This window comes from Anas acuta, chromosome 1 (genome assembly GCF_963932015.1).
Source record: "Anas acuta chromosome 1, bAnaAcu1.1, whole genome shotgun sequence".
Classification (NCBI taxonomy): domain Eukaryota; kingdom Metazoa; phylum Chordata; class Aves; order Anseriformes; family Anatidae; genus Anas; species Anas acuta.
The window spans coordinates 93,584,994-93,609,343 of NC_088979.1; the positions used below are offsets into that span (position 1 = coordinate 93,584,994).

The 24,350-nt window shown below is 40.5% G+C and overlaps 1 protein-coding gene across 1 annotated transcript in view; it reads right to left on the minus strand.

Moving 5' to 3' along the window:
* The window catches only part of DYRK1A (dual specificity tyrosine phosphorylation regulated kinase 1A), an 89,192-nt gene that overhangs the window by 22,727 nt on the left and 42,115 nt on the right, over window positions 1-24,350 (minus strand). Inside the window, exon 3 of the mRNA XM_068688177.1 lies at window positions 2,199-2,398. Within this exon, the coding sequence (XP_068544278.1) occupies window positions 2,199-2,398 (200 nt within the window). The remainder of the gene's footprint in view (window positions 1-2,198; window positions 2,399-24,350) is intronic.

The following is a 24,350-nucleotide window of genomic DNA, read 5'->3' on the forward strand; positions in this document are numbered from 1 at the left end:
CATCCTGAGTTATAGACCACATGATAGCGTTGTCCACAGCAGTGGATAAATGTAAGTACGAAACCTTCAACAATGGAGGTTCCCAGCTTATATAAGAAGATACAAGAATAAGAGTTAGGTTTTAATCAAGATGAACTAGAACTGACAGCTAGACATCTAACAAAAGAGCTATGAAAAAGAACGAAGGAGAATTTTGCTTGCAGAGAGACAAGGTGTAGAGCAGATTATTTGAGTCACTAGAATAAAGATGTTCGCTGAATTTGGATTTGCAGATGAGATTAACCAGAAATACATGCAAAGGCAAAGAGATATTGAGACACCCCCCCAAAAAAAAGGCCCATAGAGAACCTCCATAACTCTCTATGTGACATACTGGTAGGAGAATCACAAGAATTAAAAAAAAAAAAAAAAACAAGACTTGTGAAAAACGAGAAGGCAGAAGACTTCAAGAAGTTGCCCATAATCAAAGTCCATGGAACTAAAAGCTACTTGCAAAGGATTAAAGGAGCTCAATTCATAGCTGCTTAGGCAGAGGACTATGAGGACTTCAATGCAGTTATAGTAAAATAGTATGACAGAAGCTGCAGTACAGGAAAAAAAAACAGGATGGAACTGGAAAAAAAAAAATCTAACATACTATTTATGTTGCAAAGACAGCTTGATTGTCCTTACCTGAAGGTGACCAACTGATCATTTTTCCCAGAACCAATCACCACCTTTTCCCTAGTATTTACATCCACCTCTTGGTGGGCTGCATTTTTTTGGTCAACTACAATTCTTGGCTACTCTCTGAAAGCTATTCTTAAGCCTCCTATTATTCAACTACCATTTAAAGCCGTTGCAATCAAAAATGACAAAGGGTGCTGATACATCTTAAAGTTCAATGATTTTGCTTTTCAGTTCCAAAATAACTAAGCACTAACGTACACTACAGCTCACAGATGTGATGCCAGATTATAACACTCGGGTGAGTACCCTGGAAAGGTTTAAGGAACACAGAAACTTTTTGTATTTGGCAGACTGATTCACTAACTTCACTGTGAAGGTTTCGGGGGACCTTTAGGCTAATGAAAGTCTCATAAAAAATCTTTGCAGATTTCTCAAGCTCAATACTGTTATATATGACCAAATTTATTCCTCCTACTGTGTGGCTCATATGAAAGTAAAAACATCCTTTGCCAGCTCCATTCACTTTTCCATTCTTCACACAGCCCTAGTCTTTATGGCTCTCCAAATCTTAGTATCAAATATCCTGGCGCGTAGTTTGAATATTCCATTCCCTCTAATCTTTTTCTGCACAAGTTCCATTCTACAGAGCAATACCAACAGAGTATCTCTTGGTAGTACTGCAGATTTTTCTACCAAAGCCACCTTGGACAGAGGAACAGACAAATCTGGCAGCAGCAAAAGACTTCATTCTCCATCCTTTTTAAATGGAACATGCCTCATTACCCTGCATCAACTTCTGAAGCTACGACTTACAGACTTCTGGATTTTAAGCTTTGAAACCCATCTTGTGGTGTTGAAGTCTACACCACTGGGCTGTGCCCCTTTAAAGAAAGCAAGATTTGTCTTTTACATAGGGAGATGCTCACTTCTGTGACTACTGCTATTAGTTAAGAAGCTACTTCATCAGTTCTAGCAACCCAAAAAAGCAGTAAGGAAAAAACACTGATCTTGACAGCTCAAAAGCACCTGTAATCATTCTTCCTAACTATGCTCACTTTATCTCTTTGTGATAAAAAGTAGTAAAGTAGTAGTAGTAAAATCCCAGTGCTATCATAGCTGTGTATGTTCCTTTTGTTTTATAAAAAGTTTATCTTTCCTAGCATAAAGTGTGTTTTGTGCAACCCTCTCTATTTCAAACATACTAACCATTGACTGCATCAAAACACTCAGCATTAAATCAAGTAATAAAACAATCTCATTCTAACATCAAACAGCACTGAACAAAGCTTCTATTAGACTCTTTCCATTTGACTTGGATGATCTTCCTCGCCTCTTATCTCAGAAACATTAGAACTAGAATAACTATGACAAATATGCACTACATATCTAAAACCAGCTTTCGATTCGTCCACCTATTCTTGAAGAGTCAGGAGTTGGTCAGTTAAAAAAAATACATCTGCCTTGATCCTGTAATTTACAGAGTAAGAATGACTACATCTAAAAGGACTTATTTTTTGGCTATCACTCACCTGGTTAGTTAGAGGTTGCTGAATTCGGTCAGTGTATGATGAGGCAGAAACCTGTTGGTCGTTAATGTTCTGCTGCCGACGATCACTGTACTGCTGATGTGAATGGGACATCTGTCCAGCCATCTGAAGGCCAGCAGCATGGAATGAAAACGATGGTGCAAGCCGAACAGATGAAGGTTTGCATGCTGAAGTCTCTCCTCCTGTAAAAAGACAATGCGGGTTTTTAATGCAAATTCGATGGCTTTAAAATATTTACCTGAGTTGGTCTCCATCTCCTAGCTCAAAGAGTTTATAAGCACTTTCACCATTTTTTAATATAAACAAGAGTTGTCATACACAATCAACCCAGAAATTATCCTCATATGAAGATTGTTTAGCTGAAGTACCTCTTTCCATTTCAATTGTGACACATCATTCATTAATCATTTATTCATTTTTATCCCTAACAGCCCATCTCTAACATCTTCACCTATGTGTCATAACTGGACTTTGGCAGGGATTATTTTCAAAAATATGAATCTTGTATGTGGATTAATTTCCAAGAAAAGCAGAAAATCACTCAAGATTCTATCTTCAAGATGTTTACAGCAACTTTCTGGACTGATTACCAAAAGAAAAGAAAAGCTAGTGCCCAGCTTTTTTTTCTGACCTCAATGGCTACGGTGTCCTACAGACTACTTACATGTAGATCACTAGCCTACATTCTTAACTTCCACTCTTCTTCCAATGTACACTGTGCTTCCTCTCAGTTTTTTGACTCCTACTGTTGAGTTTCATTGAACTACAGGTAGCAAGCACTGTAACTTCAATTAATTCTTTTTTGGGAAGGTGAAATCAGGCTGCAAGAACTAACCACAAAGCAAGAGACAAGCCACACGCTTGGTGTCAAGTTGCAGGAGAATGACAAACTGCACGGCCGAGGTATTATATTCCATAACATACTTAAAAATGCCAAATACCACAGGCACAGAAACTGCCTCTAACTGGGACAGATCCAACTCTTCTCAGCTGTTGTTTTAGACACATGGCATTTAATCGGTTCATAATCTGCTTGTACCATCATTGCTCTCCAACAGCAGAAGACAAAATTAAGGTACAATTTGGTCGTCTTTCTTTGTTAATGAAAGTTTAGCATGTTCCACATGTAACATCGATCCTTTTACTTTTTGCTGACCACACCAGAGGAGAAAAACTCTCTAAATGGATGCCATAGTGGGACAACCTAAGAGAGAACAGGATGGGAAAAGCAGCCAGGCACACTGAAGCCAACATCACTACTGAAGGAAGATGAGTGGAATCAAAATCTAAAATCTGGAAGCACAATTATTGGTAAACATTAAATTTAGAAGCAAAATGTGAGATGAGCAATCTCCTTAACCATCAAGGGGAAACCCCATTTCCTTTACAATCAGAAACCTTGCAAGAAAATATCATCAGCAGAAAACAGGAGATGAACATCTCGCTTCAGTTTGACTTCCATAAAAATAACTGACTGCTCAACTTACCACCTGTTCGAAGTTAAGAAAAAATAAAATACTGAAAATGACAGCATGTCACTGACTCGGCACCCAGTAGGGCACTAAACGAACTGCATGGGATGAAATCAAACGCCATTTTAAACTAAGATCATTTTAGAAAAATGTATTTATTAAAGTACCTTTGAAATAATATTCAAACATCTATAAATAAGAAAAACTAAGTACAGTACAATCACTACTACTAAAAATGGGTGAAGTAAAATTATTTCATGAAATACCTACTGACAGGTAACTGGTGTTCTTAAGTGTTATAATTCGGTACTACTAAAATGCTATAAAAAAAAAAACTGCTCCAGAAGATGAACACAAGCCCACATTGCCCACAGGTACCAAAAAATTTCTCAAAGCTTCATTAAATCTTCAAACACTTGACCAAAGCAAGAAAAAAAAAAATACACAAATTAGCTATGATATATGAAAACAACTCTTTTGTGTGCAGTGTGTTGCTTCTAGTAACACGAATAATCAAGACAATCATACAAACAGAAACAAGATAAATAAGTTCTTGACCTAAAAACATCATGAACTAAGTAAGCTTAACATTGTTTCCAGTACCTAAACAGGGCCTATAGGAAAGCTGGAGAGGGACTCTGTCAGAAAGCATAGTGACAGGACAAGGTTTAACAGCTTTAAATCAAAAGAGGGGCGATTTAAATCAGGTATTAGGAAGAAATTCTTCACTGTGAGGGTGGTGAGGTGCTGGACCAGGTTGCCCAGAGAAGCTGTGGGTGCCCCATCCCTGGAGGTGGGTGTTCAAGGCCAGGCTGGATGGGGCTTTGGGCAGGTGGGAGGTGTCCCTGCCCATGGCAGGGGGTTGGGATTAGATGGTCTTTAAGGTCCCTTAAAACCCAAGCCACTCTGTGATTCTGTGATTCTATGCACAATAGATTACTCTTAATTATTTTGTAAACATCCATTAAATATTGCTTTGTGATCCTAGTAAGCTCTGAAAGTTAAACTGTCCTCCAACATTTAAAGATGGTGAAAATATCAGTAAAATATTTGAGTGTAAACTTTTAAAAACATTTGTATATTTTTCTGTAAAGCAACATTCCAAGTATCATCTTATGTCCACCTACCATTTGGGCAACAGATTGTCACCTTTTTTAAATCTAAAATTATTTCTGATGAACTTCACAAGCTCATACTTCAATATGAGGGAAAACATATGCAAAGATTCCAACATATCGGCTGATCTTTCTGAAAGATAGCATGGTTGCTTTAGGTATTTCTGCATCTGTCACTTGGATCATGTATAAACTGTGTACATCTTTTCACATTATTTTCCTAATACTTAAATTCTGTTTTTACTAGGAAATCAAAGTTAATCTTCCATTTATACAAATTAAACAGTAAATTCAGCGTATGCTAACTTTTCAAGATGTGCTGTAAGAAGGGGTGAATACATCTCAGAAAATATTTGGTATGTCTGGTTTCTGTTGTTTTTATTTCTGACAAGTTTTGGTTAACTTGAAAATAAAAAACTCATTTGACAATTTGACATTGCGGTGACTGAATTCAAAGTCAAAACAATACTTACATCAGATAGTCAAAAATATTAGCTTATAATAAATTTTAGAGCCTTCTACTTGTAAAGTTTTATTTCCTGTTTTGTTGTTGTTGTTGTTGTTTTTGTTTTTAAACCCCGGGCAAGTTTCCCAATAGCATACTAGATATACTTAGCAAAGTAGATAACTTAATAAAAACAAATTTAATTTTAAAAAATCTTCACTTGCACACGTCCCTGAAAAGCAGAAAACTCACACATACAAAAATCCCATGCACAGAGTTCTCGTTTATCCTTTGACCCCATCGTATCTTCTGACACTACCTCAAAAGATCACAATAAATCTGAGGATAAAACAAATAATGCACTGGACACAGTTTAAATTAAAAAAAAATAAAAATAGAAAAGGGTTAGAAGTATACTTAGCCCCCAAAAGAACGCTTGCTTCACGTCAGCTTTAAACTTTTGAGGCAGGTACACCCTTCCCCTCCTGATTCCACTAGCAGGATGATACGGCTGTAGCATCCCTGGTCTTCCAAACTGAAGACTGTCACATGGATCAACTCTTAATTCAACAGCAGTGTCCCAGAAAGATCAATTTCATGACTTATGACAAGGAGATTGGACTGTTGAATCACAAAGAAAGCTTCACTAAGAACCAGTTTGACAAATAACTTACTCATTCAATTTAATTTTTTTTTGGACGTCCAGTGTCTGTGACTAACTATTTGCTTGGAGGTAAGTCATACACAAACAATGATGTCAACGTACATCAATCAAAATTGTCTCCAACAAGAAACTTTTTATAAGGCTATTGCTCTTTGCTAGAAATGTAAAACAATTTCAGAGAGGAACACTGAATTTCAGAAAAGGGGGCACTATTAAATAAAAGAGCCTGCCCACAGCCTGATGAACTGAAGCCTGTTAGAAATAGACAAGTAGAAACTGGTTGGTTATATAGTATGTTCTTATACCAAAGAAAGAGACATTTTAATAGTATCTGTGATGATGGCCATATTCAACCCTTAAAAAAAATAGCAAAAAGCAAGAACCACCTGGGTGAAAAGATTAAAAACCGTTAACTATATGCTCTGAAAGATCAGTAGCCAAGTAATTTCCATCTTTACAATTTCCTAGTGTCACTGAAACGGAGACACAGAAGTTCACAGATTTCTCTTCCTGAGAGCAGTGTTAGCTATCATCAAAAAACAAGCAATGTTAGCAATGTCCAGGATATGGTCCTTGATGAAACACTTGACCTCATTAGATTTCAGACTTTGTTCCATGATACCTGCAATCAAAAAGCTAAGCCCAAGAGAACCTTACTACTCTATATTGCTATGTGCCGAGCAACACCTAATAACATCAGGAAGAAATGAGGGGAGAATGAAGAACTGGCTAGAATAGCAATCCCGACCTCTTTAGTTTTAGGCTGAGGAGCCAGCTCTAGAAGAAAGAGCATTTCTTGGCGTGGATATTAACTGAGGTTAATGAATATTAACAAACCCCACAGTGGCCAAAGTTCTGGAGCTCTAGACATTCAGAAAATGAACCAACCCATTGACACCAGAATCCAACGGAGCTCATACGCACCACACATCCATACTACATGGTAGAAATATCTAAGGGACAAGTTCTAGTCAGTCATCAATTTTCTTTTCTAACCACTGTATCCTGAAATGATAGCACTTGAAGAAGCAACTTGGGAAAGAAACAAAGTGACAGAAAACAAGCATGCCAAGATCTCTAAGCAAGGAAGTAAATTAAGGGAAGACATTGCAGATTGGCAATGGGGAGAATTACCTAAACAATAGGGTTTACCTATGTGTTAGGTCAAGGAGTAGCATAAAGACACGTAGTTGAAAAGCCAAAATAATTTGTTTGCCTTTGATGAGACTGTATCAGAACTTGTTATGACAAGAAGGTCCAACTCCAGAAGGCATCCCTCATTTCAGCCTTGAGAGTGTAATTTCCTATAGTTGCAAATACAACAGCTCTTTGAAGTGAAGCTGTTCGGAATGCTGTATTTCATTAGTCATATTCCATAGACCATAATATAAGCAAAATATAACTAATAACAAGAGTAACTTTTTTGTCTTTTGTAAATTTACCGTCTTTGGAAAGTAACAAGTGAGTAAGAAGCGAGCATTAATAAAATCCTGTGCCATTGTATGAGCAAAACACTGGAACAACAGCCAGAAGAAAAAGCTTAAGAGGGGACCAATAGCATAAATGTGGTAATAGAGAAAAACTAAATTATAACTTCAAGAGGTTCATAACTCAGAACTAACTGAAAATACAGATGCTGCAGAAATGGACAGGCCTATCATATGGAAGAAGGTGGGGTTTATTTCTTTAAAGCAGCACCTTCGCATAGTGGAAGCAGATCTCTGAAGCAGATCTCTCAAGTAGTTTGATGAGAATTCCATTTTAAAAGAGTTTTCCAAAATGTGTGCAGTGTGGTCTTTTAACTTTGGTGTCTAAAAACATGAAAATTTCAACCAAAGTTTTCCCTATGGCTGGCACACTGTAAGGTCTATGCAGTCAGTGCCTGGGCTAAACACAGGACATATCATGCATACTTTATGCCTTGTAAAAAAGCCCACAGGTTATATATCAAATTCACATATGATAATAAAAATCTACATACATTCACAGTGTTTCATGTTCCTTTTCCAAACACGGAGGGTGACCAAGCATAAGCCAGTAAGAAGTAGCATTCAACGCTGAAAACAATTACATACTAACTACAGCCAACTCCACACTCCAAACATTAGAACTAAACCTCCAGAGATGCAAAATGACAAATAAGCACCATCAAAAAGGTCAGGAAAAGCAATCAGAAGATAACTTCTCTTCTGCACTTAAACAGAGACTAATCCACATATATTCCCAGACACATTAGGTCTGGGTATAATTTCATCCTTACCAAATGATTTTTTTCCCAATTGCCTTCTACAAACCTGAAGCCTCCTCTGACAGTTGCCATCAAATAAAGAGGAGGCAGTCTCAACAGCTGAGGCAAACTAACAGCTTATTGCCAAAAAAGATGCCCTGACACCTTTATGCAGGTACTTAGTTATGTCCCTAGCTCCAGCACTTGTTACAGACTTCCATGAACCAACTCAACTCACTACCCCAGAGAAGGGAGAGGGGGAGAAAAAAAAAAAGATACTAGCATCAAATTATTCACCCCACACCAGCTGTTCCAAGGTGGATTTTTTTTTTTTTCACTTCCAGATTAGAAAATGAACTGAGTAACAGAAAAAAAGCCAGAAGGTCATGCTGCCATCCAGTGGGACCCCAACATGCTGAAGAAACGGGCTGACAGCAAGAAGTAGTGATGCCAGCAGACCGAAGGAGGTGATCCTCGGATCAGGTTCAAGACCAGCTAAGGAACGTGAAGGTGCACAAGTCCATGGGATGTGATGAGATGCATCCATGAATTCTGATGGAATTATTTCCAGATCCTCCTGGAAAATATGCTAAGGCACATGGAAAATAAGGAGGGGACTCATGATAGCCAACAAGGCTTCACTGAGGGCAGATCATGCCTGACAAATCTGGCAGCCTTCTGCAACTGATGTTATCTACTTGAACTTGTGCAAAGCGTTTGATGCTGTCCCGCGTTAGAGCCTTGTCTCTAAATCGGAGAGACACGGATTTGACAAATGGACCACTCAGTGGGTAAAGAATTGGCTGGATGGTCACACTCAAAGAGTTGAGGTCAACAGCTCCACGTCCAGGTAGAGATCAATAACAAGTGGTGTTCCTCTGGGGTCAGTACTGGGACCAGAGCTGTTTGACATCTTTGCTGGTGACATAGACACTGGGACTGAGAGCACCCTCAGCAAGTTTGCCAATGACACCAAGCTGAGTGGTGCAGTCAACGCGCTGGAGGGAAGGGATGCCATCCAGAGGGACCTGGGCAGGCTGAGAGGTGGGGCTGTGTGAACCTCATGAGGTTCAACAAGGCCCAGTGCAAGGCCCTGCATCTGGGCTGGGGCACTCCCAAACATGAACACAGCTGAGAGAATGGATCAAGAGCAGTCCTGAGGAGAAGGTCCTGGGTGTGTTGGTTGATGAGAAGCTCAACATGAGACATTGATATGCACTTGCAGCCCAGAAAGCCAGCTGTATCCTGGACTGTGTGAAAAACAAGACCAACAGGCCAAAGGAAGTGATTTCCCCCTTCTGCTTTGCCCTCATAAGATCCCACCTGGAGTGCTGCATTGAGCTCTGGGGTCCACAGCAAAAGAAGGGCGCAAAAATATTAGAACAAATCCAGAGGAAGGCCACGAGGATGCTCAGAGGGCTGGAGCACCTCTCCTGAGAAGACAGGCTGAGGGAGTCAGGGTTGGTCAGCCTGGAGAAGCAACTGAGGGCTCTGGGGAGAACTTATAGCAGCCTTCCAGGACTTAAAGAGGGCCTATACGACACCTGGAGAAGGACTCTACCAGCAACAGACAAGGTGTAATAGATTTAACTAGAAGAGGATACGTTTAAATTAGATGTAATGAAGAAATTCTTCACTGTGAGGGCAGTGAGGTACTGGACCAGGTTGCTCAGAGAAGCTGTGGATGCCCCATTCCTGGAGGTGTTCAAGGCCAGGCTGGATGGGGCTTTGGGCATCCTGGGCTGGTGGGAGGTGTCCCTGCCCATGGCAGGGGTTGGAACTGGATGATCTTTAAGGTCCTCTCCAACCCAAACCATGTTACCATTCTAACATCCCTCCCCTCTACCCAGCATCGGTGAGGTCACACTTGGAGTGCTGTATCCACTTCTGGGCTCCCCAGTGAAAGAGAGACATGGACATACCATAGAGTCCAACACAGGATGACAAAGACAATTAAGGCACTGGAGTGTCTATCCTATGAAGAAAGGCTGAGGGATCTGGTACCCTTTAGCCTGAAGAAGAGAGGGCTCAGGGAGGACCTCATCAATGTCTGTAAATAGCTGAAGGGAGACCATTAAGAAAATGGAGCCAGGCTCTTTTCAGTGGTGCCCAGAGCCAGGACAAGAGGCAATGGGCACACACTGGAGCACAGAGGCTCCATTTGAACCTCAGGAAATAAACACTTCTGTACAGTGCAGGTGACAGAGCACTGGCACAGGTTGCTCAGAGGTTGTGGAGTCTCCCTCTTTTGAGGTATCCAAAAGCCTGCTCTGTGTGTCTGTCCCTGCTTGGTCAGGGTGTTGGACCAGGTGACGTCCAGAGATCCCTCCCAGCCCCAACCACTCCATGACTCTGTGCCACAAACCTCAGCACAAAGTAAATGGCAGGATTTCTCTCACTGAATCAGGGAAACGTTAAATCAGCTCCCGTCATACGGGACTGCATATGAGAATCACCACAACACTGAGACTGGTTCTTTGCAATTGTCACCCAACTCTTTAAATATATACATTAATTTTTGAGATATATATGTGACTGTCTTTGCCACTCTCACAGTTCAAAGTATTCTATTTAGGTATACCACTATTGACGGATGAAAAATGAGACAAATTCAGACATGAAGACCACTGAACATTAGAAGTGAATTTTCTTTGGTATTTCTTCATACCTACTTACCCCCCCCAATTAAAAATTAAAGACAAAAATAAACTGTTGTGACAATTTTGACCTCATGAGTTATACAAGCTTCCTTCGTGATTGACAAAAGCAACTTCCAGTGCAACAGCTGATCTTTATTTCTTTACACCGAGAGATACAGAGAATTCTCTATGTGATAACACAACCTTTGCAACAGCCTTAAACATACTCCACTATCTACCGACTTCTGCAAAGTGAAGTAGGGAAAAACAACAAAAGTCACATCAGCATTTTATTTCATTCTTTTGTAAGTGTAAACATAGTCATTCCCCATATGTGAGAACTTGCCACCAACCTGCTATCTGGGTAACTGTTTCCTTGAAAATAACAGCAACTTCATAACCCCTTCTGCACCTAGGTCTTCTGCTTTTGGCTTCCAGGCAGTGATTACTACTTCCATTGAATGCTTTAGCTGTCAGATAAAAACCACACTGCCCAACGTTCCCACCTCTTTGTTCAACTCCACTTCAGGAGGAGGCAGAATTTCTTACCATATTCAGAAAGCCAGGACTGGTAAAGCACGGCGCAACAGCACTTTTCCAACCGAAATAATGTAGAACTAGAACTAAATTGGAAATGGGAAGAGGGTGTGCGTGTGTGTGTTCGTGTTCCTGGACTGTGGAGTCCTCTAATTTTGAAATATGAACATTTCAAACATCTTCTGCACAACTCACCTTATTTCACCCTTCCTCCTTTCCTCAACATTTACTCCATAAACATCACTGCCTTAACCTTAAATATTTTGACCTTCCTTTTACTTCTCCCTTCTGCCTCATCCTCCCTTTCCCTACTCTCTGCTATCTACTATTCGGGTCATTTAGCAATGTAGCTGAGGTATTCCTTCTCAGGGGTAAGTTCACAGTTGAATGAGAACACACCGGAAAACACGACCAGAGAATAAAAGTGTGAACTGTATCATTCACCACAATGGGTAGTCTCATTTCTACACTCAGTTCAAGAGCTTGTGGGTCTACACCACAGACCAAACATAGCAGCTCTTAATACTGTATGACTACTTCATACTTCAAATCTGTGTCTTTCCAATCTCTGCAATGCCAACTCAGATTAAGGCCTCCACCTTCTCATTATTTTTTTCTACTAATAGGCATTATGACCTCAGCAATTATTCAGTGCACCCCTTAGGAACAAGCCTGAAACACTGAGAAGACTGACTTCTGCTTTTCTTTAATATGCAGCCACCTCTGCCTTGTTAGCACACCCTAAAACAGGCAGCGAGCAATTAGCAATAGATACAAACACCTGTATCTTGAGAGCTATGTCCAAACAAATGTGCATTTAAGACAAGTTAGACCTACCCTAGTTCTGCCTAAGCATAGTAAATGTCAAACACCTGTGATTTTGTAGTTTAGATCAATCATCTTTTAAGCAATAAGCAAATGCCAACCTGAACTCTACGTGAACTACTACTCTACCGAAGCACTGTTCTGCCTATTGTCCTCATGCACTACACTTAAAATGACCACATGAGAATTTGAGGGTACATGGATTTCACTCGGCTTGCTCTGGAATGAGGAAGGCTGTGAGAGAACCGGCGAACAAAGGGAAATTACCTGCAGCAGCAACTGCAGAACAAACAACGCCGTTATAAATACCCTTCCTCTAGAGGAACTATATTATTGTGGAGGAATTATATTATTAAGAATGGCTACTTCAGAAGCTATTTTACAATAACTATTCAGTCTACTTCCCTGTACAGAATTGCCAAATGCTACCTTTGCTCAGAGCAAAATTAAGCCCTAAACTTAGAAACAACCACATTCTCCAGCCCTGTTCGACAGGCCAATGCATCCGGGCCACTGAAACTTCTTGCCCGTGCTCTTCCCAAATGGAGTAAGCTGCAGCTAAGACAAAGTGTTCAGGACGTGACAAAAAATTACTTCTGGGTGCCATCTTTCCCAACAGCTTGCAGACCTTTGACATGACTTGTCGGCCATGTGTCTGGAGGACATTTGGCAGAGGGGGAGCAAGAAAGGCAGGCCAAGAGCAGGCTTCATTAGCTGTTCGGACCTTGTTGTGCCTGCCTTGGCTATCCTCTGCCCTGGACAATCTGTGGCAGGAGGTGGACTTTGGACAGGAATTTTGTGCATGCCCTCTATGGGTTTTGTGCCTGTACTTTCAAGGGACACTAGTTCACTCTGCTGTAGAAATACTGCGGCTAAGACCTGTGACTGGGAGAGACTGAGGTATGTATCCTCTCCTCTACCACTTCAAAAGTCCTGTGCAATCAACCTAGAAAGACTAAATGCCACTGTTCGGTGTAATCCTCCCACAACAAGTAAAGAGAAGGAAATTCTTAAACTCATAAATATAAAGCTTTTTAATTGGAAGACAACAGAGAAGCTTATGATTTAATCCACTGGCAACACTATAAATCTGTTTCATTACTGTATAAATATTACTTTGAGTATTCTCGAGAATTCTAGAACTAAGAAATTTTTGTGAAAGTAAAAATATATATATATATATATATATATATTTTTTAAGATAAATGAAACCCACAATCACCAAAATTCTCAGCTAAAATTTAAAGGAAATAAAGTACACTAAATTTCACAGTCAAAATCCTAAGCCCTGTGAGAACTCTGACTTGAAATTTCTATTGAGAAGCAGACTGACTAAGAGCAAATCTGGAAAAAAAAAAAAAAAATACCTACAACTCCACCAGTAAACAGTGAGAACTGAACCTGTATGTGCAGGACTTCACACAGACCAGAAACTTGCACCTACATATGCACTTGATTGAAAGAACATTAAAATTGAAGAGCGGTGTGCACAGAAGTTCGGAAACTCCAGAATCCTTCCACTGTTTTAATTTAGTGCCTCTATATAAATAAATTATGATACTATCTAGCTACATGAATACCCTTATTTACTTTAAAAGGCGGAATGGAAGTAATGCTCACTGAATAGGCTGCTACAAAATACAATTTATTTTCATTGTATTTAACTTAATATCCCTTGATACTCTTCAGACTGTGCCCCAAATGAAATTATTCTGTCTGCATATATATTGTATACAGTAGTTGTTGTTGTACCCATGTAATTCATAGTTTTTCTGCAGTATTCTTATGATATCAGGTTTTATTCTACCTACAGAAAAACATGGAGACAGAGATTAAAGAAAAAAAGGTTTCATGATTTTAAATTTCTGATTTCATATAAAGACTTTTTATAAAGACTAGGAACATACATTAGTTGGTAAATCTGTTTAACAGGGCTCTAGACAGGAGAAGTTTTATAGGAATTTTCAAAAATCTGGGAAAAGTAAGCCAAATGAGATGTCTGAAAGAGATGTTCCTTTCTGCTCACGTTCAGAACCAAGCAAGAACTGGTGCTTGCTCCATGTTAGACTAAGGACGAAAAAGCAGCATAGTTCTTTCAAACATCAGGGCAGTAACATGGGAATTCCTTCATATATCAAAACTAAGATCCATCCAAATCAGTATCCTGCGTCTGAAAGTGGTCAACAGCAGTCATCTTGGAGGACAGCAACACAGCAAGTAGTACGCGCCAGGCATGTTCTTCCAGCCTCCAGTCCAGAAGTTACATGAACCAGAGTCTTTGTTATTAATATATTTTGCTCATTCTTTTCTTATACAGATTTGCTGAACAACTGTTTTGCATTTCAACTTTTGGCATCCCATGGCAAAAGGCTCCACAGTTTACTCTAAGGCTCTATTAAGCACCACCTCCTATTAAGCACCACCTCCTTTTGCTTGTCATGAACCTGCCATCCTCATGTGATGGCCTCTGCTGAATAGTCACAAAAAGTAAGGCTGCCTTCCTGGAAAGGGGCAACAATACTGACATGAAGAAATGAATGAGAGGCTTCAGATTAGCAATTTTGTTTATTCTACTGTTGCAGGTCAGGTTTATTTTTTTAAGCTCCCTTTTGACACATCTTTATGTGATCCTCCAAGAGAGGATATTCTAATATGTAGAAAAGAAGAAACATTCTCTATTAACTATATACACCAACACATTTCTTATTGAAGCTTTTATTTTTTCATAATATACATTGCATGTCCTTCAGAAGTTTTCCTACCACTTTGTACCTCCATCTAACTCCTCTTCATAAACACGTAGCTTGAGAAACACTGGTCAAATTCAAGTAACTTGGCTGATGATTCAGCCTAACATGACATTTGTATTACACCAAATGAAATATGTGAATCAGAATAGCTGAGCAATCAATACTTAATTATTAATTATTCAATAAATATTTTAAAAGACTAACATCTGCTTTAAAAGGAAAAAAAATAAATCTTCAAAACAACAAAACTGTCATTTTTAAGAGGACATCAATGTTGGTGAAAATATGCCAAGACAAGTGTTCTGATACTTGTTTTTTCTCTCACTCTACAAACCTCTGCTTATTTTAAAGTTTCATGCACTTATGTCTACAGTTATAAAGTTTACAAGTTCTGTAATTTAATGAAAATCCTGCCATTTAAACAGCGTGGATGTAAAGACAGTGGAAAATGGTGCGCTACTATTTTACAATCACGTTGAAAGTCCGTAACAGCTTTTAAAACAGAAATAAAGAATGAAGTATGAATATTATTCCAAATAAAAGTTTAAAACTACTACTCAATCCCAACTACATAAGCATTCTCAATGTAGCTGAAAAACCCACACCTCTCAATCAGTTCCCAGTGCAACCTGTGAAAGACATGGATACAAAGAGGAAACAATGCTTATGCAGAGAGTTCTGACAAATCAGTAAGCAAAAAAAAAGAGAAAAGGAGAAAGAATACTTTGTTTATAAGTCATGGTAACCTTGTAATGCAGACAACAGAAATTTAGTGACAAAGTTTAAAATTACATGACTGCATGAAGTCATTTCATGCTGTAAAAGAACCTCTAAACTCACATTCCAGAAGCCTTCAAAAGCAAACGCCGCTTCAAGCTCACACCAATTACTTTTTATCTTAAGATTTTTAACTTCATAAATGCACTAGAAGCTAGATTTACCTCAGCTATCAGTTTTCTGTAGGGTTTACAAAACAGTTGAAAATGTAAAACAAAACCCTAACAAAATAAAAATCAGCTACTCCAACTTGGTCTAGCTTCAGCCTTCGTGGTGAGTTGTCTTATAAATGACTGCAGACCATTGCTCATCTGAACCAGTGCTCTCACAGCTCACTTAGTCAACTCTAAGCGTTAACTCTGGAGAATGTCGTCTGCTCTTTTGGTATTAACGAATTAAACCAATTATAAAAATTTTTAAAGTATTAAAAAAAACAAGGGGAAAAAGTAGTTTCCAAATTGAAGCACTTTTACCAAAATTTCAATTCCAACTGAATCAAAGGAGTCCAAATCTGCTAACGACAGGGTCATGTCAAAAAAATGCCAGTAATTTCCACCATTATTAGTAAATGTTCGGTGGTAGTAACCCTCTGACGTGTTAATACCTACGCTCGGGGGGGTGGGAGGAAGAAAAAAAGGGTACAGAACATACATAGATGGTTTTACTAAATTAAATAATCCATTAACACTACAGTCAATTTTACTGAGTTGGACAGGAAGAATGAGAGCATTTATGCGAAGCAAGCCCATAATTTGGGCAGCTAAGGAAGACAGGGGGAGGGACTGGGGAGGGCTGCAGAAGGTGAATTAATCCATTACTGAGCAGGACAAAGCAGGTTGGGAAAGCAGCAGAAAGGAACCAGACGCAGATTTAAGCGACGACAATGTTTTAAGACCACATTTCCCAATACTCTTTAGGCAGGGATGATATGGAGGTCAGAAAAATAAAATAAAATAAATCCAGGCTCGACAGTTACAGCTGAGGGTTTTCTTTTGAGGGGGGCACAGCGACAGACGTGAGGGATGTGAATACCCCACACATTTTCACAAGGCCAGTGTGCGTTTCAGAAACAGGTTATTATACATTCACACCGCCTAGAGATAGCTATCTGAGAAGCAGGGGTTACTGCATTTTAGAAAGCACCGATATTAAAGCTGACTTTATTAACGTTCCCAGAGCCAGGCTTTCCACAGAGCTCTGGTTCTTTCACCGTTTAATTAAAAGCGGGGGGTGAATTAAGCGTGGAAGGAGCTGTGTGAGACCCCTTCCGTGTTTCCCGAGCTATCCCTGTGAAGCTTTTATTTCGTTACTCCGCCACCCCGGTGCGCACACACACACACACACAGGGCTATGTACGAGGCGCAGGTAGGCGGCTGTCCCCCCGTGAGGAGATGGCCGCAGGTAGGGGCAGCTGCGGGCTGCGGCAGCGGCACAATGCGGCGGGGCGGGGCGGGGCGGGGCGGGGCGGCGCGCGGCAACCCGCCCGGCACCCCAGCAACAGCGGGCAATTAGCATAGCCTACCAGCGCGCCGCCGCCGCCCGATTGGGCGAGCCGGGCGGCGGGCGGGCCAATGGCGCGGCGCTATGCAAATGGCTCCCCCCAGTTGCCAGGGCAGAGCTGCCGCCCGCCGCCCAATGGGGAAGCGGGGCGATAAGCGAGAGGCGAAATGGAGCCGTGTCACGCTTCCAAGGCGCTGTTAACGCTTTCAAGTTCAAAGCCCAACCGCCGCGGCCGGCGACGGTTGGAGCCGCGCGCGACGCCGGGCGCCCGCGGCAAGGGCAGGGCAGGGCAGGGCAGGGCAGGGCAGCCCCGCGCACCCCCAGAGGGAGGCAGGGAGGGGAGAGGAGGAGAGGGGAGCCTCGCCCTGCCCTGGGTCGCCTCACGCAGCAGCCCCAGGGGCTGCCGCACCGTGTCGGGCGGGACGCGCTGCCTCTGGCGCAGCACCCCCCCTTTTCACAACTAATAAACTGCTGGGGTCTCAAAGACCGAAGGAAGAGCCTCCTTTGGTACTTGCTGCGCTGAAAGATTTTAAACGAGTGTTGTTTTTAAATAAATGAGTTTTGGGGCATTTGACTAAACAGAAGCGCCAGGTTCAGGGCTGAGCATAATAAACGTAAGCATGGCCATGAGAAATAGCCAATTTCTCCCATCACTTACAAACGTCACCCGGTCAGCGTCCCTGCACACAGCAGGGCGAATCGAATCCCCCAGATACCAGCTCCTGACCACCGTCAGCCCCGGCTCCCCCACACACAGATGTGCGCTGTCCCTCGCCCCGCGTACAATGGAGAATAATCTGAACGCAGCGCCTGACAGACTCGCTCTGGAAGCGACTGCCTCTCTGCAGAAGAGGAGGAATAATGCGGCTGCACAGCCTGGCTCTGCACCGTGGTACACGCAGGCGACCGCGTGCTTGCTGTACTTCACTCTCTGCAGGCGGGCGGTGAGGTGAAGGCGTTATCACTGCGATTCACTCACCTGTCAGATGCGGGTTTGTGTGTTGCTTTTTCTCAGGGGCCTGTGGAAGCCGCCTGACACTGGTGACTGACATCCGCTATCCAGGCACGGAGCAGGTACAGGACCCGAAGCACCAGCAGCCACCGCCTGTGTTTCTCCAAGCCGCCCAGGGACTGTGGCACTGCTCTGCCCAGCAGGCAGCTGGAGCAGGGCTAGGACTCCTGTCAGCCACTAGCCAGAGGCACTGCCAAAGAGGTGAGGGGCTCCGCGTTTCCTTATGCATCTGTAGACACCCCATACTTCTCAGCTGTTAACCACAGAGTCTGCTTAAAAAACAGTGCCAAAAATGTAGGTTCCAGAGACCAAGTAACAAAAATCAAAAGTTTTACTGGCTCTCTTGTTTGGAAAATTTTAAATTTGGAAACTTTTAAAATTTCAGAAGCATTACCAATAGTAACTGTACTATTTCCTTACGTGTCCAAAATATATTAAGTTGTCTTACTGCGTGCATCAGCCCCTCTGACACACACAAAAATCAATTCAATCTGTTCTTTATCTCATTTTAGCTTTTTTAACTAAATTTCTGCTCTTTGATTTATGCCTATCTAGCATACCCTGTAACAGTGCAGCAGCAGCAAGCAGAAGAGCGTTATCTGACCATCGGCTTACAAGATTTTCCAAGCAATCCATCCTGGGCCAGTATCTTGCAGCACTAATCCTTCTCCTAGTCTGCTCAACTGCCCTCTCAAATACTTTTATCAGCAGTTAAGTAAGAAGAGTTCCTTGAGTTTGTGCAGTGTCTTTTCTCTTCCCCGCCTCTAAAGACGACAAATAACATTACTTACAATTTCCAGTTCACAGTGCAAAACTAAAGACAGTATATAAATTATCCGCTACATGGCAACACATCAAACCATACAACCTGTACAAGAGGCAAAAAACATCAAAAACTTTGTACCTAAGCAATGCCAACACCTAGCATGTAGCCCAATGTCTAAACTTTACAGATTCAACATATATTTCCAGCTGAACACAATATAAGGTTGGCACGGAAGTGAATCATTTTTAAAGCTCTCCTTTAATCTACAGTACAAATACATATATATTAAAAAGGAATCTTTTCCTACTCATAAAAACCATCAAGGGAAATAGAATAATTCAAGTCATTTCCCATTTGTAGTTACTGAGACACAAGATATATTTAAACAGTTGGTACAGAAAAAATGGAAAGCATCTACCATATCAATGTACAGCTAGCATGCCAAACCATTAATGTAAGAGCTAAACAAGGGATGAATACATCATGTGCAATAGTCTCACATGATATAAATTATTCAATACCTGACCAAAGAAAACAGCTTTCAGGAGAGAGGGGGAGGATCTGAAAGTGCTTTTGTAGTTTGAATAAATACAGTACTATGAATTGATGAAAAATATTCTTTTACAAAAAGAAAAAAAAAAATCTAACTCTACAGCACAGTTAAATAATCACATTTATTTTCAAACTATTTCACTAAGTTATGTCAATCCAACTTGCATTCTGCTGTTTACCATTAAGGTTGATTTCATTTTATACAGCGTTGAGAATTTTGAAGTAAAACTAACTGTAATAACGAAATGATTTTGACATAGCATAAATTCTGGAAACATATGCTTGCCTCTGTCCCCTCCTTCCACTTGCAGGATTTGGATAATGCATAGCCCTATTGATACTGCCAATCTTCTTGCTTTACTAATTTCAGATTGGCTATACTACTCTATTTAGGATTGCTATGCTGACAAAAAAATTTAACAGGATACTTTAATTGATTATGTCAAATAAAAGCCTTTTGTAGACTTAAATAAACAGACAAAGGGCCCTTTAAGTGACAAATTTAAAAAGAAAAAAAATCTACACCATTATAGGTTACACTGTGATTGTGGGGAATCTGCTGGCATAAGTATTTAAGGGAATGCCTTCCAGGGATGATTTCATGTATGATCCTAAAATAGTTTATTTCACTCAAACAGAAGTTGATAGTACATACTTAGTTTTGGCTGCTAACATAGTAGTTATTTTCTATTTGGAGATGGCATACTATTTTCACATTCTGTATTAATAACAGAAATTCTGATACATTTCCTAATCTGATACATTTCCTAAAGAAGAAAAAAATACTTGCAAACTCATAAACATGCAGTTCCTATTAATCCATAGTAGTTTATAAAATATATAAAAGTCAAAAAGTTTATTTACTCACTCCAAAGTACACTGGAAGCACCAGAACTATTTTATTTTATATAATATTTACACGTTTGAAGTTGTAACTAAATCACTTTTTTACTGTGTTGTAAACAGTTTGATGGCTGATATTCTCACACCGGCATGTTACAATAGACATCTCAAGCCAGTCCTTATTTCCTGAGAAACTGCCTTCAGATTTCTTAAATCATTAAACCAATCATTCCCCTGTAGAAAGCTCTAACATTTCCGTATCTATCTAGTTACAGAAAAATATAACTAAAATCAAAAATAAAGCTATGTTTTCACAAGTACAGTGAAGCCTCACTATTCCAAAGCACTTATTCAAAAGACTAATTTCCTACCTTTGTAATTTCTGTATTTGTTATACACACCTTTAAGTGATTACTTATTTTGATTTGTCTCATTTCGAAGTACTAGCTTTCAATGAGGAAAAAAACATTATGGTTGAATACATGCTTGCTACTAGCAACCACCAAAGACAGTGATGCCAGGTTTCATTAATCCAAACAAGAATACAACCTCAAAGGTTCTCTGTAATTTCTCCAAAGTAGCACAAGTTTGAAAACAGAACAAATAAATAAATAAAAAAAAAAACTTCTACTGGTATTCCTTTAAGACAATACTATGATCTTAGAAAAATATTTTACAAGTATAACTCACATTTCCTTGATATGCTTCACTGGTTTTAGTATAAACTAAGCAGCACATATTTAAAAAAAATACAGTTAACTATTAAAACCTCCCTTTTTCAAACCAATAATAATAATTAGAGCAACATTATTCGAGTACCAAAGTTGTACAAATTGATAAACTTCAAATTTTGTCTACATTTCCATCTAATCATGTCTGTAAATCTTATTACCTGGTTACAAAACCTCAGTTACCAGAGGATGGAGTTCGTTTGCCATGACACGGTTCCTCCTTCCAAAAAAACTCCACCTTTCTCCTCTAGGGGCATTATGGAAGATGCATAAGGCAACGACAATGTGTTCCTATTGCCCTGCTTAAATTGTAGCACTTAGGCCTTTCTTCCCTTTGCTCTGGTTGGCTTTATATGCCAATTCTCAAAACAAGTTAATGAGAGCAACCTGTTGGATGCATCTACAGCAGAAAGAAAGGGAAGAAAGGCAGGCAGCGAAGTACTGTCTGGCCACCAGAAAAGAAAACTTACTTCAAAGGCTGTGCAGAAATGGTTAAAAAAAATTAAAAATTAATTCCACCATTTCCTGAAGGACATGAAACTACATTAAAGAAAACACGACCAGGTGGTTTGATAAAGCTTTGAGTTTGGTTTGGGTCTTTTTGCCTCCACAGAGGTGCAGAGGAAGAACATTTCACCTAAGAAATGAGTCTTGAATGTTTTTAAGGAAAGGGGATTATGTAAAAATGTTAATCGTATCCAAACACTAAACAGACAAGCAATTCTTCAGGGCTCAGCTAATGACTATGTTCTGTGAAAAGATCATCACAAGTTCAGTTTGTAGCATAAATGCTAACAAAGTTCTAACCCCTGCAGGCTTTTAATTCTTACAGAGTTTCAAACACAACTGTGCCAGTGGTCTGGTCAGAGCACCCTTCCAGTTCACGAGTACATACTGAACATGACATTTATAGGCATCGCACACGACTGTACTGCAACGCAAAAGAACCGTGATCTCCTAACATGTCATTTTACCTAGGGTCTAGGCATTGCAAGTGAAGAAAATGAAACAATTAACATGGAATCTCTTTGTCTTAAAAGGTTAGGTACCCATGCATATCGAAGCTTCAACGTTACAGTAAATTCTAAAAGTGTGTTCTCTGTGAGATAAGCGAATGAAACATAATTGTAACTGATTTAGAAACAAGATCTCGTTATCTTTTTTTTTTTTAAGGCAAAATAAAACAAAAACCTACCATCTTTCTAATTCCTTTCTAAAAACGAAACTTTCTAATCCAAGCAGTATTGTAATAAGGCACATTATCTCTTCAGCCATGCATAGCATGCTCTGTGGAATGAATGGGCATATATAAGCGCTTGCTGACAAAACACTCTGCTTCATGGATGGCAGGCAGCTACCAAAAGCGAGGACTTTGGCAAATGCTCTCTTGGAGATGTGCATTTTAACTGCTCTTCTCTAGCAAGTAGATGTTAAGGTAAGAGGGATGCATTTTGAAGTGCCCGCCTCCTCATGACTGAAAAAGCAGACATATCAGGCTGCTGCCTATATTAAGCTTTTGTGGGAAAAGATGCCTGAAAAGGGGTACAGAAGGAATGTTACTGACAGCAGGAGCATTAATCAGAGAGGTTATAAAACAATCTTCAAAGTAATAGGACTTTCTGCTACTACAGTGATGAATTTCAGGGGGAAATATAATCAAAGCATAGTTCTCTGTCAGCTATAAGATGTCTAAAAGAAAATGAGCTGGGTAACTTAGTATCCTCATCCAGTAGACTGCCACTGAGCACCGCATTTTACCAAGTCATCTAAAGAGTTTAAAATCCTTACCAGAAAAAAAGAATAGAGCAATATTGTTTATCATGCTCCAAAGTCACTGCAAAAAATAAGGAGCTGGTGCAGAATAAGCAGAAAAAATCCAAACCACTTGCTACTGCTTTGTAGCATCAGTCATTATGCCAAGCAGTGGCAACACATGAAGCTGATATTTGCCAAAGCATCTGGGCTGAAAGCGATGCGGTGCTGCTCACTGGCATTGCTGTACAAGCTAGCAGAAAACCGCTTCAAAACGTCAGTCAATCTCAGTCAGGCTCCTGAAGACTTCTACAGAACTTCGCAGAAACACTACACATCTTAGCAACTTCTGAAAGCCCCGACAAGCACCAATAGACACCACGGAGAAGTTGCCCTCTTTCTTCCTCTCCCCCACTAAAGGGGAGATTTCCTAGTGGAGATTTCCTGTCCCAAATATGACTAGGAACTAAAGGGAGTGGACAGATTGCAAAATTGCCTTTGTTGTTATTTGTGAGAAGGAAGCATGGTAGACTTGAGAGTGCTGCAGTGCTGGTTGAGCTGACTACCCAGCGATCCAATGTGTCAAAACACCAGCAGCATTTAAGCTTTATGCTACTAAATGGGAATCATGCAAAAGTACAGCTGTGCAGAGAGACTAATGATGAAGAAACCTGATTAAAAGGACTTAAGAAAGAGACAGCGTTCTTTATGAGCAATTATTTCACTGTGTGCTGCACAACTGTTGAGAAGACAGAATAACATAGCCCGACCTGTGTTCCTACGTAAGCATGTCCCAAAGACCGTGGAGGAGGCGATTCTCTGACACACTCACGGCTTCAGATAGAGAAGGAACGCTCTACCATCTCCTTGGGCATAAGGAACAAGTTCCTACAAGCCATGAAGTCCCCAGTCAGCTTCACTTCAACCTCCATAGATTTTCAAGGGAAGAGGACGTCTGCAGGGAACCCCCAAGCACATTCACATCTGGCCACGGCGCAGTGTTTTCTACAGACACACCAACTGTCAGCAGAGTGGCCCGGAGTTCAGCTGCAGAGAATTTTGAGTTTTAGTTGCACATGTGGTTTTTCTTGCAAACGGGCCACCTCTACCATACTCATGGGTATGACACTACAGCTAACATCTCTTGAATTCTCAGGTGGCCCAACAGGCACGGACAACCACTCAGAGGAGAAAGGGAGGTCGGTCTGACCATAAAGCAAGCCAAGAGGTCTGCTCCTGTGCACACTGCACACTCCAAAAGGAGGCAGCACGTGTTCCTGTCAAGGGGGAGCCCTTCCACACAAGAAGGTGTCCAGATGGAGTAGAAAAGGCTGTAGGAGCCTGTGATGAAGTTTTCACCTTCAGACTGCAAAGTTTCCTATATCCTATCTGAAGGAACAGGAACGCACTCTGCAGTGGGAAGCACTAACATTCTTTGATTTATTTACAGAAATCCATGGTCAAAAAGTTTCAGTATACTAGCATAGTGACGATACAGAGGAAAAAACGGTCAAATAATCTAACCTT